Genomic DNA, 17,105 nt, shown 5'->3' with positions numbered 1-17,105 from the left:
GGCTGGCAGTGTTGCAGGCTCTGAAACGTGCAGTGTGTGACCGCGTGTGTATATAGGTCTGGTGTGTGTCTGTGTGTCTGTGTGTGTGGTATGTGTGTGACTTGGTGGAATGTGTATAAATATGTGGCTGGAAGGAGAGTGTGTGTATGTGTTGTGAGTGGTATGTGTGTGACTTTGCAGAAGGCACGTGAGTATATAGAGGTAGGGAGAGAGAGAGAGAGAGAGAGAGAGAGTGTGTGTGTGTGTGTGTGTATGCACGCTGGGGTAGGCTGGCTAAATCCCGCCCCTGTCTTGCCCCCACCCAGCTCAGCCTCTCGGGTTTCAGCCACTGTCCTGCAGCAGGAAATCACTATTTGGACTGCAGAGGTGCCTCTTCCTGCCTCAGCCCCTGTGGAGGGGAGAGGGTCAGGGAGGGAGCCTTCCTGCACACCTGGACCAGACCTTGAGTTGGTCAGGAGCAGCCCCCAACCCCGGTTCTCCCAGCCACCCTCAAGTTCCTTGAACCCCAGCCCTGGTAAGCAACTGGGTTGAGTGGGGACTGAAGAGGAGCCCTCCCACCATCGTCCATCCTCCTGGGGACGGAGAGGCAGCAGTGAGAGAAGTGGACACTCCCCACAGCCATGGAGGGTGGACGGGCACCCCTCATTGAGGTCAGCTAAGTCACAAACACTTGCCCTGAGGCCCATCGATCCCACCTTCAGGACTATTCTACAGAAACAGCTCTTTTGTTCAAAAGGACATGCTCATGTACCTTGTTTATAACAGAGAAATGAATGGATGGGATTCAGCGGAGCTGGGCACCTGGATCAGGGCAGCTCACCCCTGAGGAAGCTCCAGGCCCCTCTTCAACGTGCTGATAAGGAAGAGCCCCCAAGGCAAAATGGTCAAGTGATAACAACTGCAATGTGCGGGGCGATGCTGACATTTTTGTAAATAAAAAGGAAAACGATCCAGGTAAAAGCTCGTGTATGCACAGATTAGACTCAAAACGCTTGTACTTCAAGCATACAACAGCTAAGTAAAAAAAAAAAAAAAAGAAAAAACCCAAAACCTGAGACAAATGAGCAGATAAATGAACGTTGAGGGGGGCCAAGAAGATGGGGCTTCTCTCTCGACTTTGACCTTGCTGATGGGATCCTGGGGAGGTCAGTTCCTCTCTGTGTCCGGAGTTTCCGACGTGCTCCCAGAAGACAGAAAACGGTGGTGCTGGTAAAGTAAAGCTTGAGTACATGTGTATGAGTTTGCGGCGGCGGGGGGTGGTGGGGGAAGGTGTGGGGAGGTGTGGTGCTGGGGGGCTGTCCTCCTCACCACCTCGTCACCTCCTCTTGCTGACGTTGCAGCCTACGCCCAAGGCCGTGGGCTGCTCCTAGCGTGGCATTCCTTCAGAGAGTTCAGATTTCATCTGGCCCTTTTCCTGAGCTCCCTCCTTTCCTCCAGAATCCGTCGGGGCCTCTCCACCCTTCGTTCCTGGAAGCAGCGCCCACCAGTTTCCCAGGAGGTCTCCATCTTTCAAGGCCTTCTTCAGCCACGTCTTCTCAGGACAATCCAAAGCCAACCACGAGATGTCCTCTCACTCACCCTGAACCCATCCTGGTTTCCCCCAGGTCCAGGACCCGGTGGAGGGGGGCTTGATCCAGACAGCCCTCCCCAGGCTCAGCCGCAGTGCTCAGGTCTTCCCCGGTCCAACTCCCAACCCCTACCCCACACCCAGGGCCCTGGACACGTGGCCTCCGAGGCTCCCACCATCCCTGACAGCTTTCTTTGATCTCAGGCCCCCTGGCAATCAGGGCAAACAGGGGGGTCAACTGCAGCTGGGCCGCGTGAAAACCACTCAGGCTGCAAATGCGTCCCAGTGCTGGGCTGGTTACCCCCTCCCAGGCAAGGCTCAGCCACTGACATAGGCGTCACCCTATGCCTTGGAGCCATCATGGCTTCGAGAAACTGGAGTCAGCAGGAGATTAATTAATCAAAACCTGAACACATCTGCTGTTAATTAATTCTATGCCAAGGGTTAACTCTTCCCTGTCTGGGCTTCTCCTTCCCTTTGGCCGGAAGAGGGAAATAAAAGTGGGGAGTGGGTGCCCCTCTTCCTTCCTTCCTTCCCTCGGGGCAAGACATAAAACAAAGGAGGGGGCCCAGAAGCCAGGAAAGCCCTATTCATTTGGGGGGGGGGGGCGCGCAGGCGGAGGGCTGTGGGAGTGTTGGCTTTTGAGAGTCCTGGTCCACGGCTGTTACTCATGAGTCCTGCGGAAATCTGAGATGGACATACATCTTTATTTACAGCAACAAACAGAACAGACCCACCCTCCATTCCCTCCCTCTCCCCTTCCAGTCTTTTCTATACCGTTCCACCCTCCCACCCCACCCTGGGCCCAAGGCCAGCCCTGCCCTCCGGGGTCACTGTATGGGTCAGGCCCCCCCACCAAGACCCCAGGAGGGGGACTGGGGAGGGGTTTGGCTGAGGTCGGGTGGGGTGTGTTTCTTTTCACATTTTGCTGTCCTCGAAGCCTGGGATGGGCGGCAGGGGAGGCAGGCACAGGGGCAGTGAGAGGTAGAGAAGCGCACAGCCCCGGCGCCCCAGCCCCCCTACACGTCCCTGTCCCCTCCCCCAGCTTTCACAGTGTTCGGCAGCCCTGGCAGCTGATCCAGGAGTGGTCCCCCCCCATCGCCCCCCACCAGGTCCTGGGAGACGAGAAAGGAGGACCGGCACCCTCTCTCACCGGGTTGGGGTTCCAGGAGGGTGCAGGGCGGGTGGGAGGGGCCCAGGGGAGGGGGCGGCGCGGCCTGGGGTGACAGCCAGGGACACGGGGCGGCCTCCGGAGCGTGCAGGGGTCAGGAGGAGAAGCAGAGGCCGCAGCACTCCATGCAGATCTCCAGGCAGTCGGCCGACTCGCAGCAGGCGTCCAGGATGCCGCAGTCCAGGTCGCAGGGCAGGTCGCAGTCGGCGCACTCGCCGGAGCCGCAGCAGCAGCAGCAGAGGCACGAGTCCTCGGAGCTGCAGGAGCCGCACGTGGCGCAGTCCAGGACCAGGTTGCACAGCGTCAGGAACTCGCAGAACAGGCAGGACAGGATGCAGTGGACGCAGCAGTCTGCGGGCGAGAGGGCCGGGGGCTCACTCGGTGAGGAATGACACGCGTGCCGCCCTCCCCGGGCACCGGGAAAGGGGGACCCACCTTCCAGGTGACCCCGAGGCACAGGGAAGTCACAGGGAGCGAGGGTCTGAAACCCGGCAGCCTGGATCCGGAGTCCCTGCTTCCGAGGGACCGACTCCCTCGGTTGTTTCTCTTTTTCATGAGCATACCCGGGATGGGTATGTTCCAGACCCTGTTCTAAGTGTTGTGTAGGAATTAAACTCATTTGAACTTGTAACAACTCCTTGAGGCGGAGCTGTGTCAACCCCTCGCTACACATGAAGAAACGGAGGCTCGGAGAAGTCTCTTCAAAACCGATCCAGGGGCTTCCCTGGTGGTCCAGTGGTCAAGAATCCATCTGCCAATGCAGGGGATACCAGTTGGATCCCTGGTCCAGGAAGATCCCACATGCTGTGGAGCAACTAAGCCCATGGACCACAGCTACTGAAATTGTGCCCTAGAGCCTGGGAACCACAGCTACTGAGCTCAAGTGCCTTAGAGCCCAGGTTTTGCAACAAGAGAAGCAATGAGAAGCCTGCACATCATCACTAGAGAGCAGCCCCTGCTCCCTCAACTAGAGAAAGCCCGAGCACAGCAATGAAGACCCAGGGCAGACAAAAGTGAAATAAATTAATAATCTATGCAGAATCCTTCCACTCTGCTCAGCTCTTGCCCAGCGACAGCGTCCTCACTGCTCTCCCCACTTCCTGCCTTTGGCCACCCCTGCATTCACACAGAGGCCAGAGGACCCTTGAAAGACTTCTGTTGGATTTCATCTCTCCCGCCCTCAGAACCCTCCAGTGGCTTCCACTTCCCTGGGAGGAAAAGCCCAGAGTGCTGAGTGACCCCCATCACTCCGCCGCGGCCACACTGGCTGCTCCCCGTCCTCCAGGCACTGCCCCCTTGTTCTCTCAGCGCTCTGGCCCCAGAGACCTGCTCCGCTCACTCCATCTCCCCTCCTCCTTTGCCCAATTGTCTCCCCTCGGTGAAGCCTTCCTCGAGCATCCTCTTCAATACTGCAAGCTGCCCGCCCAACCCCAGCACCCCCATCCCATCACGCAGGCCTGTTCTGCCTCCCTGCCTAGGACTCATCACCTTACGTGGCTTACACAGCTCTGCCACCTACTAGAACACCAGCATGAAAAGGGCGGGCGTCCAGCACTGGCACGCTGTGGGTGCTGAGTAAATAAATACACGGGGAGGGAGTTAGCGCATGCTCCCGCCCTTGGGCATCCAGCTGGACATGGCAGCGCTGGCTCAGCAGCCCAGGCTCTGAACCGCTCAGCGTGTGGCCAGGGTGCCTGGCTGGCACACCTCCCAGGGGCCGGGCCACGGGCTTGTCCAGGTCCCCTGACCAGGCGGGCCCCTGGCACAGGCTGCTGGTCCGGTGGGGGTCTCACCCTGCCATGGAGGCTCTGATGCCCACACCCCGGTCCTGTGTGCAGGGAATCTTTTTCGACCCCATGGACGGTAGCCCGCCAGGCTCCTCTGTCCATGGGATTCTCCAGGCAAGAGTACTGGAGTGGGTTGTTATGCCCTCCCCCAGGGGCTCCTGCCTGCCCAGGGATCGAACCCAGGTCTCTTAGGTCTCCTGCGTTGGCAGGTGGGTTCTTCACCACTAGCACCATCTGGAAGCCCCACTAGGAGTCTCACCTCCCACCACTCCTCCCCTGGAACTTCATCAACTAGCCGCAGGAGCCAGTTCTCACCTCCGCGCTAAGGCACCGTGGCTGGATCCTCCTACTGGTACTTTAAGGCTTGCTCGGACACCTCCAGAGCCTTCCCAGACTCCCCTCCCCAGCTTTCGGGGCTGGTGTGGGTATCCCTGTGTTCACTTCATCACTCCTCATTTATCCTATCGCAGAGTGAGATGACCTGTTTGTGTCTCTCGTGAAAGCTCACAGTGCCTGGCTCACAGGTCATGCCCTGCTCACTTTGTTTCATTTTAAAACATATTTATTTATTTATTTGGCTGTGCTGGGTCTTATTTGTGGTATTCCCCGACCAGGAATCGAATCCAGGCCCCTTGCATTGGGAGCGTGGAGTCTTAGCCACTGGACCACAAAGGAATGCCTCCCTGTTCATTTTAACTGCATGAACATCCCCTTCATAAATAAGGCTCTTGGGCATAATCTGCTCTGGGGGGGAAGGGTGAAAGTTATGAATATGTCGTGTGCAAAGGTGTACACTGAATTCTGTACACTGAATTCAGGTGTACACTGAATTCTGTCTGCAGAGGACCAGCCAGAGTCTCCCAAGATGGAGAGAAATTACTTAAAAGTTCTGGGGTGAAGGTCAAGCATCACTGGGTTAGCAGCAACTGTCACCCTTGCTGAACTCACGCCTGTGGGGTGGGGGACCTGACTGCCCAGGGCAGCCCCCCAGAGGACCTCTGTGAGGCAGGAACAATGGTGGGTGTATCCAGGTGTTCTGACCTCCCACTGCACTTTGCAACCCCCACCCTCCTCCCAATTAAGCATCTGATGCTGCATCATTTTATTCTGCTAGGTGTTGGGCTCTCACTAGTCAAATGGCCCATTCCTCAAGGAAAATTTCTGTTTCCAGAAATGGGGTGGCTTTGGTTGGACCAGCCCAGATGGTTCCATTCCCTGCTACAGCAACTCTGAGAGAGGAGCGATGAGAAGGGGTGGTCTTGAGAGCTCAGATGTGCCTCACTTTATCCAAAAAGTGTCCTCTGCAAGGTTCTCCGCTTTAAGAGTCTTGCATCAGATTCCCTGGAGAGCTTCTTAAAACCTAGACTCCAGGGCCCCACCCAGAGGTTTGGATCTGGAGGGCCTGGTGTGGGGATAGGACGCCGTGCTTCTAAGCAGCCTGCTGAAGATGCTGCAGCCGTTCCCCGCATTAGACTTCTGGAGGCTTCTCCCTGGGGGAGGCGGAGTGGGGTGCTTACCTTCCTGCGCCTGTAGGGGAATCTGGGAGGCAGCGGACTTGGTGCTGCCCTTGCTCTTCTTGCTGCCCTGGCTGGCGAGAGATGGGTGCGTCTGCAACTTCCGGTGGGCCTTGGGGCCACCCAGGGAACCATTCCCCGTCCGCCTGGCGCCGCCCAGCTCCGAGGGGTGGCCAGAGCCATTCGCCATTAGTGGGGTGCAGTCCAAGGGGTTCCCCTGGGGCTGGCCTAGAGAGATGATGAGAAAAGGGCGATGGAGGAGGAGGTGGGGGATGGGGTGGCCAGCACAGTCTCCCAGGGCTCTGCTTGACTCCTGCCGGCTTCGTTCCTAGATACACCCCAGGTTACCTAGCTGATCTGAATTTTTGCAGACGAGGAGATGGAGGCCCAGAGAGCAGAAATGACTTGCCCAGAGGCAGCATGGAATAGCCTCTCCGAGTGGAGCCTGGCCCCTGACTTCCAGGCCAGGGGTCATTCGAGAACAGACAGAGGTGTGGGTGAGGGGAGAAGCGCAGGGGCCTGCACCTCACCTTCTTAGCCCATGTGAAATCCACTCTCCTGCTCTTGGGGGTCCGGGGATTTTAGCAAGAGTGGTGGCGGAGAGGGGCGGAGGGGCAGCAGGGAAGTAGTTAACCGTCACCTCGGCCCCTGCCAAGCCCCCAGCTGCTTCTGCCCTTTGAGTGCTGGGTGATTCATTGGAAACATCTGTTTGGAGATGAACGCCTGGCCCTGGAATCCAGGGGGCTCCTCACAGCAGCCCCCCCCCACCTCCTGCTCCTTCCGCCCCCAGCTCCCCTGCCCCCGCTGGAAGAAAGTTTGCTGAGCGGCCCTAGGTGTCCAGGTGGGGAGTAGGAGAGGGAAGAGGGAGGCCAGCAGGGAGACCTCGGAAGCCAGGAACCCTGGGTCCCTATCCCAGACTGAGGGACTGAACCAGCTTTATCAGTGGGGTGTGGGGAAAATGGCCCCGGAGAGCATTCCCTCACCTCACTCAGGTTTGCCCACTTGGATGGCATGGTTCTGTCCCCAAAAGATGAAGGCGGGTGTGTGTGCGTGTGTGTGTGTGTGTCTGTGTGTCAGGGCAGGAGTCTGAGAAGGGGTCACAAGAGTTCGAGGACCCCTCTGATCAGGGCCCCTGACTCCTGGGCAGGACGCTCTGGCCCTGAAGACCCTCAGTAAATGTGTAAATCTGGGGCGTTCCCTTCTCTCTGGCCCTGGGGTCTGGATCCCCAGGTCCATCCAGGCCAAACCTCCGGGTCTGGGTTGTGGCAGGAGATGTCGAGGTGGGGAGCAGTGGGGGGTGTTGGAAGCTGAGGGAGCAGAAGGGGGCCTCAGTGATTCCTCTGACTGGGGGGGCTGGGCCTTCTAGGAATGGCGTGAGCACTTTGCCGGGCACCCACTGCATGCCGGCACTGTTCGGAGCACTTGGGGTGCGAATTGTTCTCTGTATTGCTATGGGGCAGTATCCTTTTACAGATGAGGAAACTGAGTCCCAGAGATGTATAGAAACCTGTTCAAGGTCACACAGGTAAGGGTCAGAGGTAGGATCAGCCTGGAGGCTAAAAGGTGGGATTCTAAGGGCAGACGGGCGAGGAGGGGGGCAAAGGTTGGGAGACAAAGGGCTGAGGAATGAATTGCTACTACCACAACCATCACTACTCTTGTAATTAGTAGCCAATGTGTTTTGAGCTGTGACGAGGTGCCAGACAGTGCTAAGAGTCCTATGTGTAGTAATTTCGTTAAGCATCAAACAGAATTGCTGTTACTAGCCCATTTTATAGATGAAAAAACCAAGGCCTAGAGAGGGTAAAACTTGCCAGAGCTTCCACAGCTAGGCAGTGGAGTGGGAAGGAGATGGAGATTGAGAGAAAGGAGCTGAGGACAGACCGGGGCTGGGGTGGGGGGCGGGTCAGGGAAAGGATGGGAGACAGAGCCACTCCAGGAGCCTTTGGCCCTGAGCTGGTGCCTGCATCTGGGTAAACAGGGGTAAGGCCATGGGAAGTGGCCAGGCCTGAATCATCCTGCCCCCACCTCTGGGCTCCATAGGGGGGTGAGGGGATGACTGAGCTGAGTCCTTGGCCAGCTTCGGTGCCCTCTGCCCTGCTGCCTAAACAGGCACAGTGACCAGGCGGGGGTGTGTGGTGAGCTGAGGGCCCCGGGAGATTTGGGCGGACACAGAGCTCGCCTGTGGCCATGGCCGTGGGGGCTGAGTCACAGAGCAAACACCCAGGACCCATGGACACAGGAGCGTCTGTCCCATCCAGGCCCTCTCCTCCGTGGCCACGGCGTTTACCTCTTTCTCTCGGTCCTGCTGGTGGGTGTGTCTCGAGGGCAGAGTGCTAGCAGGATTTAGTAACCCTGACTTCCAGGGTGTCCAGCTTACCCCAAATGCCCTGCCTGAAAGCGGCTCCACAACTCTGTCATGCCAGCAGGGCAGCCAGGCATAGGACAGAGCCCTGGGCCAGGACACCTGAGCTGCCCAGTCTGTGTCCAGAGTGAGGTAGCCTCAGTTTCCTCATCTGTAAAATGGGCTTGGCAAGAGCTATCCGGCTACCTCACTACAGGCTGATTTGGAGAGCCCGAGAGCTCATACAGGGATAGAAAGTTTAAAAGTACCAATGTGTCCCATAGATTTTGCCGATCTTACTGGCAATTACAAAATGATTTTGGAAGCCCCTTCCCCTGCTTCTGAGGGTGATGGTGGCGAATTCTCCCCCTCCAGGACCTCCTCGGAGACACAGAGCCAAACCCAGGAACACAGCTGAGTTTTGCTCCTTTCTACCCAGAGCAACTGGAAGAGTCTCTCCTGCCATTTTGCTCTTGACACCCTGAAAGCTGGGCTGCCTCTGGCTCCGGTTCCCTGCCCCCAAGCCCCAGCCCTCTTCTGTAGGCTGTACGCGCTCTCATCCTGAACCACACTGCCTGCCTGTCCACACTCATTCTGAACTAATTTTATCTGAATCATTTTGTGGATAGAAATGATGTGGATGTCCTCCTCCTAGACAGCAGGGACAGTGACGATGTCTTACACCTTTCCATCGCCCACACCTCAAGGTCCGGGCCCACTGCTAGGCTCCCATGGGCACCCAAAGCCCATCTGTATTGGATTCCCTAGAGTGACCCCCGCCCACTGCCACCCCAAAGCCCGGACCCCTAGGACTCACGTGTCACAGCTTCTATGGGGACGTCGAGGTCAGTGCTGTCCAGGGCCTGGGGGGCCCCAGGGTCATTGCCTTGGGTCATGGAGGGTGCCGCGGCTTCCTCCAGGGAGCCCTCCTCAAGCGCTGCCTCCGCGGGGTGAGCAGATCCGGTCACTACCTCCAGCCCAGGAAGGAGTGATGGGGTCTGGGCTAGAAAAAAGCAGGCGACTGAGGGACATCTTCCTGGTGCCCTCCGGCTGGCCCAGCCCTGGTCCCCTCCCCGCAGCCCAGAATGCCCTAAGCCCTCATTCTTGGTCTCTGTACCAGCTACCCAGCCCTTACCCTATCTGGTAACGGTGCCAGCCTCTAAAATAAGAAAGTTCTCAAACCACAGCCTGTGAGCGAGCAAGGGTGTGTGCACGTGTGTGTGTGTGTGTGTGTGTGTGTGTGTGTGTGGTCAGGGAGGGGGCCAGAGATGCACGGTACAAAGGAAAGTGGGGGAAGGAGGCAGAGACACAGCGCAGGAGAGAACAGACGGTCAGCGACGGGGAGATAGGAACAGGCATCCAGAGTGACGTGGACAGAGAAAGAATCAGGAGGATGTGAAAGGTAGAAGCGAAGAGAGACAGTGCATCAGAACTCGAGAGACCAGGCACGTAGACGCCCAGTGACAGACAGCCCAGGACAGGCAGCAACTGAGAGCAAGTCAGCGATGGAGAGAAAGATAAAGATGGGGCCAGAGGCAGAGGCGATGGAGAGGGAGCAAGATACAGATGGAGAAATGGTGAGAAACCAGGGCAGAGAGAGAGGACGAGAGCACGAGAAAGAGTTGGAGAAGCCTGGGGTGAGGCGGAGGGGCTCCAGGCAGGAAGAGAGACAGGGAGACGGCCCAAGAGGGCTGGAAGAGGTGGCCGGCAGCCACATGTAATTACAGTAAGTGGCTTGGTCCCTCTGTCCAGGGTGGGCGGAAGGCAGACATGGAGACACCTTCAAACCCACAGTTCCTAAGGCAGCAGGATCAGGGCCGGCTGGGTCCAGGGGAGAAAAGTTCTGGGGGCTGGGAGGTGGCGCAGGGAGGCAGAAAGGTGACCAGGCATGGGAAAGCCTGAGGGTGGACAGGAGAAGGTGAGGCCTGGGGTCACCGGGCCAGGGGCAGAGGAGGGGCAATGACGGGGTGCAGCCTGGGCCTCCCATCAGCCCTCAGGTTGTTCAGTGGGAATGACAGGGGCACCCCAAGAGGGTGCCCCTTCCCCCAAGCCTTGATGGGAGCAGGGGAGATGGAAACGGAAACCGAAGGGCTCAGAGAGAGGAGAGCCACACAGGGAGCCACAGAGAAAGACGACGAGAAAGGCTGATGAAATCCAGACAGTGAGAGGTCAGCGCCCACCCGTCCACACCACGTAGAGATCACGAGACACATCCGCAGGGACAGAGACACAGGCCAGTCTCAGAGACAGCAGTGGAGCCGACCGCAGAGCACAGATGGCCTTAGGGACAGGGTCTTTCTCTGAGTTGTCTCCAAATGAGGGCAGGGGAAGATGGGGCGGGAAGATATAAGAGGGAGCAATTCAGGTTGGGCACGAGGGTCTAGCGGGTGGGAGCATCTGGAGGGGAGGGGACGATCCAGGGGCTCAGAGACCCCTGGATGATCCTTGTTCCAAAGACTCTGGCCCCCCACGGCCAGGGTGTGGAGGCTCCAGGGGCCCCATGGAGGTTGCAGAGAGCAGCAGGCGTGCTGCTCCAACCTGCCCAGGGAAATCACTGGCCCTGCCTGGAGCTGGGAGCTGGGACAGGCAGGAGGGAGCACTGGGGCTCCAGCCACCCCTGAAGGGTGGCAGTCATGTGCTGGGAACCCCTCCTGGTGCCCAGGGAGGCAGGGGGTGCGTTCCTCCAGCCCCATCCATTCCTTAAGCTCCTCTCACTGGCTAATAGGAGGACAAGTGGCTTTTGGAAGATCGCAAGGCTGGGACTAGGGGGAGCAGGGGAGCAGAGACGACCCCCAAGGAGAAGTCAGGCTGCCCGCCTCGAGGTAGAGCCTGATCTACAGTGGTGCAGAGGGGACGCTGGAGGCCAAGACCAAGCTGAGAGGGAGGCTCACAACTTGAGTTCTAATTCCCAGGAAGGGAGGGGGCTGCCCAGCTCCAGCCTCTGGCCCCAGAGGCGTCCTGCCAGAGCCCGGAAGTGGGAGTGCTGACCCTCCCAGGCACTGGAATGACAGAGCCCCAAGCCAGGAGCTGGAACACCCAAGCCCTGGTTTTTACCGGATACCAGCTTGGGCAAGTTACTAGGACTTAGGTCACCTTGAATGAAAAGGGGACAAACATGCTTGTCCCTTGGGGTTTCAAAGAGTAAATGGAGCCCCCAGCAGTACCTGGCACGCAGGGGGCCGCTCCCAGACGCTTCCACCGCCCATCCCCTGCCCGACCTCTCTCCTCTTCCTTCCTTCCTTTCCTCCTTCCTTCCTGTGCTGTTTGGTGTGACAGTGACGACGCACCTCCCAATACGTCAAGCACTGGGTGGACCACAGTGAGAAAGACCAGGTCACTGACCCAGGAGTTCTCTGCTGGGGTGGGGGTGGGTGACAGTCACACACACTGAAGGGCAAGGGTCACAGCAGGGTCACACAAGGGTCATAGCACACACTTGTGTGCAAGTCTAGGAAGCTTCTTGGAGAAGGCAATGCCCATATCAGGTCTTGAATAATCAATCAGTCAGCAAAGAAGAGGGAAAGGACATTTTGAGACCAGCAGCAGACCCCAGCATGAACAGCTGCAGTGTGAACGAGGGAAGATAGAGTAATTGCGTGGCGGGCCTTGTGGTCACATCCCAGGCTTTCTCCTGAGGTCATCAGGGCACACACAGGTGACACTGTTACTCTTGGAGTGGAAGGAGTCGAGCCTGCAGCTCTCTTGGGCCCCCAGGGTTGGAGAGGGAGGAAATTGAGAAAGCAGGATTAGGAGACCGGTCTCCACCCCAGCCCTCCTCCCCGACATGTCGATTGCCACTCTCTGGGCTCCTCACAGTCACCTACAGGGCTGGTGACCTTGAATCTAGTGGGAACAGGAAACTACAGAGAGCCCAGACGAGGTCCCGAGGAGGCCCCTCCTGCAGGAAGCCTGCCATTCTGGGGTGAGCATCAGACCTTGGAAGGAAACCAGGGAGGAAAGTAAATCCAGTCCAGTTATCTTGACCTGGAAACACAGACAGACAGACTTCTTGGAGCCAAAGGGCAGCGGAGGGGACCCAGCAGACACTGGAGGAGAAACACTGAGGGCAGAAGAGGAAACTGTGCAGAGGGCGCAGAGATGGGGAGCAGGCTGAGGAGGAACAAGAAGTGGCAGGGAGACTTTGTCTGCTGGTGACAGATGGCCTGGGGGCTGCGATGCCAAGATGCTGGACCAAGAAACAGCTCTTGCTGCGAGCACACGGAGCAGCAAAGCCAGATAAGAGGTGGGGCCCCTGGGGCCAACCATCAAGAGGCCGAAAGAGCCTAATTATCCTTCTTGGGACCAGGAGATCCCTGCTCGGCCCCAGAGGGGAGAACATCTCTGAGGAGAAACTTCTGGAGGGTGGGGAGGCCAGCAAAGGCCACTGGGTGGACAAACAACTTAAGTTGGGCATGAAGCTGCCCAGGGTGGGGGTGGTGTGAGAATCCCTGGTTGGGGTTCCACCCTCCCTAGAGGTGCCATCTACTCACCCAGTGGTTCATCTGCCCCATCTGATCAAACAGCCACTTTTTTCTAATGTGCACAGGGGGTAATTCCCAGGAAATGGCAACCCACTCCAGTATTCTTGCCTGGAGAATTCCATGGCCAGAGGAGCCTGGCAGGCTGTACTCCATGGGGTTGCAAAGACTCAGACACAACTGAGTGACTATCACTCACTCACTCCAGTGATTAGGACTCTGTACCTCCCACATGCCTCGAGATGCAGCCAAAATAATAATAATAATAGATTAAAAATAAGATAATTGTATACTAGGAGCCAGCCATGCTGTAGGCATCTCTGAGCAGAAGCCCCAGTCCTACACCTCTCTCAAGAGTCTCCATCTCCAAGGGGAAAATGCAGAAAGGCAAGGGCCCCTATGCCTCGACATACTCTCATCCTTGGCACAGAAATGCCCTGAGTCCTGGAAAGACAGCCCAGGAAGAGGGTGGAAAGGTCACGTTTAAATCCATAAGCCCGAGAGGGAAGTGGAAAGACTCGAGCTTCAGCCGGACACTGTGTGCTCCCTTTGCTTGCCATTCCTGGACCAAGAAGGAGTTGGGGGGACCTCTTCCATGTGAGATGGGTTCAGCCCAGGCCTGGAAAGTGCCCACAAGACCCACGTCCTCGAGCTCCCATGCTGCCTCCAGCCAAGCCCGCTCCCCCGGGAACTCTCCCTCTGGAGCTCCAACTGTCCCTGCAGAGACAGCTGGGATCTGATCTGCTCAGAGAACAGTGACTAGAGACCTTCATCCCAGTCCCTCCTTGACCTGGTATTCAAGGTCTCAGTCTACATCTTCAACCTAATCAATGGACAGGATCCTGTGTTCCAGGTCGACTGACCTCTCCGTGGTCTCAGGCCACCACTGGGCCTTCTGCCCAATCCATCCAGGCTTCTATTGTCCCTCTGGATCAGAAGGTGCTACCCTTCCCCTCTCCCCAAATCCAATCACCCTTCCCGACCCAGCCGGAGGTTCACCTCTTCCTCTAGAAAGACTTCCCTGACCCTCGAGCCAACAGTCCCTCCTCGGAGTGGCCACTTCCTGAGGATTCAGCACCCAGAGCTCCCTGCTGTAAACTGTAACTGGGAGTGAAGCGTGGGTCCTCAACCGGACTGCAGCCTTCCCCAGCTCACTCCCCTGGGGCGACGTCAGTGTCATTTTCGCACCCCCAGTGGCACTTAGCAAATGTCTGATGGTGAGGACTGAGTTCTGGAGTCTAGAATGCCCCAGGTTGGGAGGAGGCGAGAGAACCAGAAGGTGAGAATTAGGGTTGGCGCCTGGCACCCAGACAGTAAGAAGGTGGATTTGCTTGATACACACGTGGGACACAGGCCCAGGCCGCCAGGCGAAGGACTGGAGACGGCCTGAGCTGACTGGTTAGGCTGGGTCCGGTTGGCTTTATTTTAGGTCTAAAAGCTCCAATTCCCCAGGAAATTCACTTCAGAACCAAGAGCAGGAATGTGACGCCCCAGTGCTGGACAGAAATTTGATGTGGGTTAGGGAGCCAGGCTCCTGGGGCTCTCAGGGCTGGAGGGGGAGGAGGCCACTGGGGGAGCCAAGGGAGTAGGGGCTTGGCCACCCGCCCCTGACCAGAGCTGCCCTGGGTCCCCTTGCACCCCAGTTTGCATCCTGGGCAGCTGAGGGAAGGGCTGACTTGAGAGCCTGCAGGGCCCCCAGGGGTAGCCTGGCTATTCTGTCAGCGCTCAGCAGGGAGCGTGGGGGATTCTGGTCTCGGATTCAGGCGTCTGTGGGGTTTTGGCTGGGTCTCCTGCGGTTTGGGCTTCCTGGGCAGCAGGCTCAATCTCCCAAGGCGGCAGAGCCAGGCCTTCTCGTGTTATGAAAGCCACATTGTCTGGCCCTGCCCAGGCTGGGGAGGGGGCTTGCTGGGGCTCGGGCCTCAAGTTACAGCCCAGGACTTAGCCCTCCCAGTGGCCCACCCTGGCCCTTGTCCCGGCTCCAGGCTCCAACACATTCAGCCCCTCCTCCCCTCTGCTGGGGCGGGGATGGGTCACACAGGAGAGGGGGTCTTGGAAGGAGGGAGTGGAGGAGGGAACAGAGAAGATGGATAAGCCGGGGTAGAAGGCAGGGGAGACGGGAGAGACATGGAGAAGCAGGAGGCCAAGAGAGGAGCAAGAGATAGAAAGAGCCTTCCCAGACCCCTGCCCTGAGCTCTCCCCCCAGGCTCCAGGAGCCCTGTTCCTGAAGGAGTTTATACCCCAGAAGTCCCTACTCCAGGGCCCCCACATTTAGGGGGGCAGTCTGAGGGCTGGCGGGATGCGGAGCAGACACATTGGTTTCATGTATGTAGGCCCCTGGTCAGCCGTCTGCCACTTTCCCTCCCACCACTTTAGACGCCCCCGCTCCCCCACCTCCACAGCCCTGGGTCTCCAAAGGGCCAGCGTCCACACCAGGTAGCCTTGGGCCTTTCCAAATGGGTAGACCAGTTCCTGTGGGTGGATGTGAAGACTGAGGTCAGAAAGAGGAAGAAACTTGTCCAAGGCCACGCAGGGAGTTCATGTCAGAGGTCCAGGATGAGACCTCCATTATTTGGAGACTCAAAGAGGGGAGAAAGGGCAAATGGGGCTGGGTGAGAGGAAGGCAGATGATCAGACTAACCTAGAACTGGGATTAAAGGCATGACATCCGGGCCTGTCCTCCTGCCCACCACCCTTCCGCCTTCCCCAACAAACCCCAGATGTCCCTGACTTCTCCCCGTCCCTGCTATCCACTGGGAGCCTCAGCGGACATGTGTATGGTGAGAAGGTGGACACAGAGCCACATCACCAAGACTCCCCACGGCCCCTGCCCCCTTTCCAGGCCCCCTTAGGGAGTCACAAACCCTGGGAGGGGGGAGGATCCTGCAGGCATAATCATAGGGAGGTTACAGGTCCTGTGTCTGCGGGAAGGGACAGTTCACTTGAGTGGTGGGCACTTGGTTGGGGTGAGTGCCTGAGAGAGAGAAGGAGAGGGGTGAGGGAGAGAGAAACTCTGCGTGTGTGTGCATGCCTGTGTGTGTCTGTGTGTGCAAGCAGGGTAGGAGTGGCAGGGGCTGGCCAGGCCCGGGTGGGGAGGAGGAAGGCGAGCGAGTCGAGATGGCAAGCAGGGGAGGGGCGATCCTGCAGCCGCTTGCTGTGGACAAAAGTTTTCGGGAAGCGCTAGGCTCCGGCTAGGATGGGGGAAGGGAAGGAGAGAAAGACTCAGACACCCCCCACCTCCGCCTGAGGCCCCCATAAATATTTACACACTGGGCAGAAACGGTTAGGACACAAACCCCAGACGGACAGACAGACACTGCGGTGTGTGTGTGTCTGGTGTTGGGAGTGGGGAAAGTTGGAGCCAACTTGGCGCGGCCGCCGCCTCCGTTCGGGCCCTGCCCCCATCGTCCCAGCCCTCCACTCTCCTTGGACCGGGTCCCCGCTTCCCAGATTTCTCGCCCCCACCTCCACTCAAGCTCCCCCGAACCGTCTCCCCACTTCTCAAAGAGGAGGGGGGAGAATTACCAGCCACCCTCCCCCAGCCGCCTACCCCTCGCTCCCGTCCGGTCTTGTTCTGCATCCCTGGTTCCTACCTGGGCCCGGGGCTGCGCTGGGGGCTCCATGGGGCGCGTCGCAGTGAGGCGGGGGCTGGCCACTCACCTGGGACATCGGCCCGGGACCTGCGAGAAACGGGGCTCAGCGGATGGGGCGGAAGGTCCGCGCGCGCGCGCCGGGAAAAGGGGCCGGGGCAGGGGGCGATCCCCCGGCAGCCGCGCACCCACCCCCCTCCCGGCTCGGTCCGGGACTGACTTACTCTAGGGAGCTGCGCGCCGCTCTCTCGCCTCGCGGGGGTCACCGCGCGGGGCCTGCCATGCACACCGGCCGCGGGCGCCCCAGCCCAGGGGCCACTCGGCTTCTCCGCGCCCCTCCCCTCTCACTCGGTCCTTTCTCGCATTTCGGCGCCAGCGCGCTCCTCTCGCCTCCTCTCCCTGCAGCCCCCTCGCTCCTCCCCGGCTCGCCTCGCCTGTTCCCTCCCCTCCTCTCCCGCCCACCCTCTCCCCGCCCCCTCCTCGCCTTCCCAGGCACCCCCCCCCCCCCCACGTCCCTTCCCCCGCGCCCGGCTAGGCGCTGCCTGGGCCGGACACGTCTGTCCGCGGGGCGCCGCGGCCGGAGCCCCCACAGGAAGCCGGCTCCACGCGTTTCCTCCGCGCTCTCGGAGCTGGGCCCCAGTCTCCCCAAATCTCCGC

The 17,105-nt window shown here is 58.9% G+C and overlaps 1 protein-coding gene across 3 annotated transcripts; it reads right to left on the bottom strand.

Annotated features, from left to right (window-relative positions):
• Nucleotides 1-2,379: 2,379 nt before the first annotated feature.
• On the bottom strand, nucleotides 2,380-16,855 carry MDFI (MyoD family inhibitor). Of its 3 annotated transcripts, none has more exons than XM_065912893.1 (6): nucleotides 16,673-16,855; nucleotides 16,409-16,538; nucleotides 15,253-15,330; nucleotides 9,201-9,386; nucleotides 6,043-6,267; nucleotides 2,380-3,089 (listed from the first exon to the last, which is right to left on the bottom strand). In XM_065912893.1, the coding sequence occupies exons 2-6, from the start codon at nucleotides 16,479-16,481 to the stop codon at nucleotides 2,833-2,835; spliced, it is 819 nt and encodes a 272-aa protein (XP_065768965.1). In that variant the 5' UTR covers nucleotides 16,482-16,538; nucleotides 16,673-16,855; the 3' UTR covers nucleotides 2,380-2,832. The 3 variants fall into 3 exon arrangements, with proteins under 3 accessions (XP_065768965.1, XP_065768964.1, XP_065768966.1); XM_065912892.1 differs by having other exon boundaries at nucleotides 16,452-16,538; XM_065912894.1 differs by lacking the exon at nucleotides 15,253-15,330 and having other exon boundaries at nucleotides 16,452-16,538.
• Between the last annotated feature and the right edge of the window lie 250 nt (nucleotides 16,856-17,105).

This window comes from Muntiacus reevesi, chromosome 20, assembly GCF_963930625.1.
Source record: "Muntiacus reevesi chromosome 20, mMunRee1.1, whole genome shotgun sequence".
NCBI lineage: Eukaryota > Metazoa > Chordata > Mammalia > Artiodactyla > Cervidae > Muntiacus > Muntiacus reevesi.
Note: the sequence above shows the minus strand (reverse complement) of the source record. Positions and strands in the feature narration are given on the sequence as shown.

What these genes read in the sequence shown, in the direction of transcription:
- MDFI (XM_065912892.1), bottom strand. Translation starts at nt 16,527, where the DNA reads ATGTCCCAGGTGAGTGGCCAGCCCCCGCCTCACTGCGACGCGCCCCAT. An exon ending in CAGCGCAGCCCCGGGCCCAG is followed by an intron (nt 15,331 to 16,451) that starts GTAGGAACCAGG and finishes ATCCACCCACAG; the next exon opens with GAACTGGTCTACCCATTTGG. An exon ending in GGAGACCCAGGGCTGTGGAG is followed by an intron (nt 9,387 to 15,252) that starts GTGGGGGAGCGG and finishes GCTTTTTTCTAG; the next exon opens with CCCAGACCCCATCACTCCTT.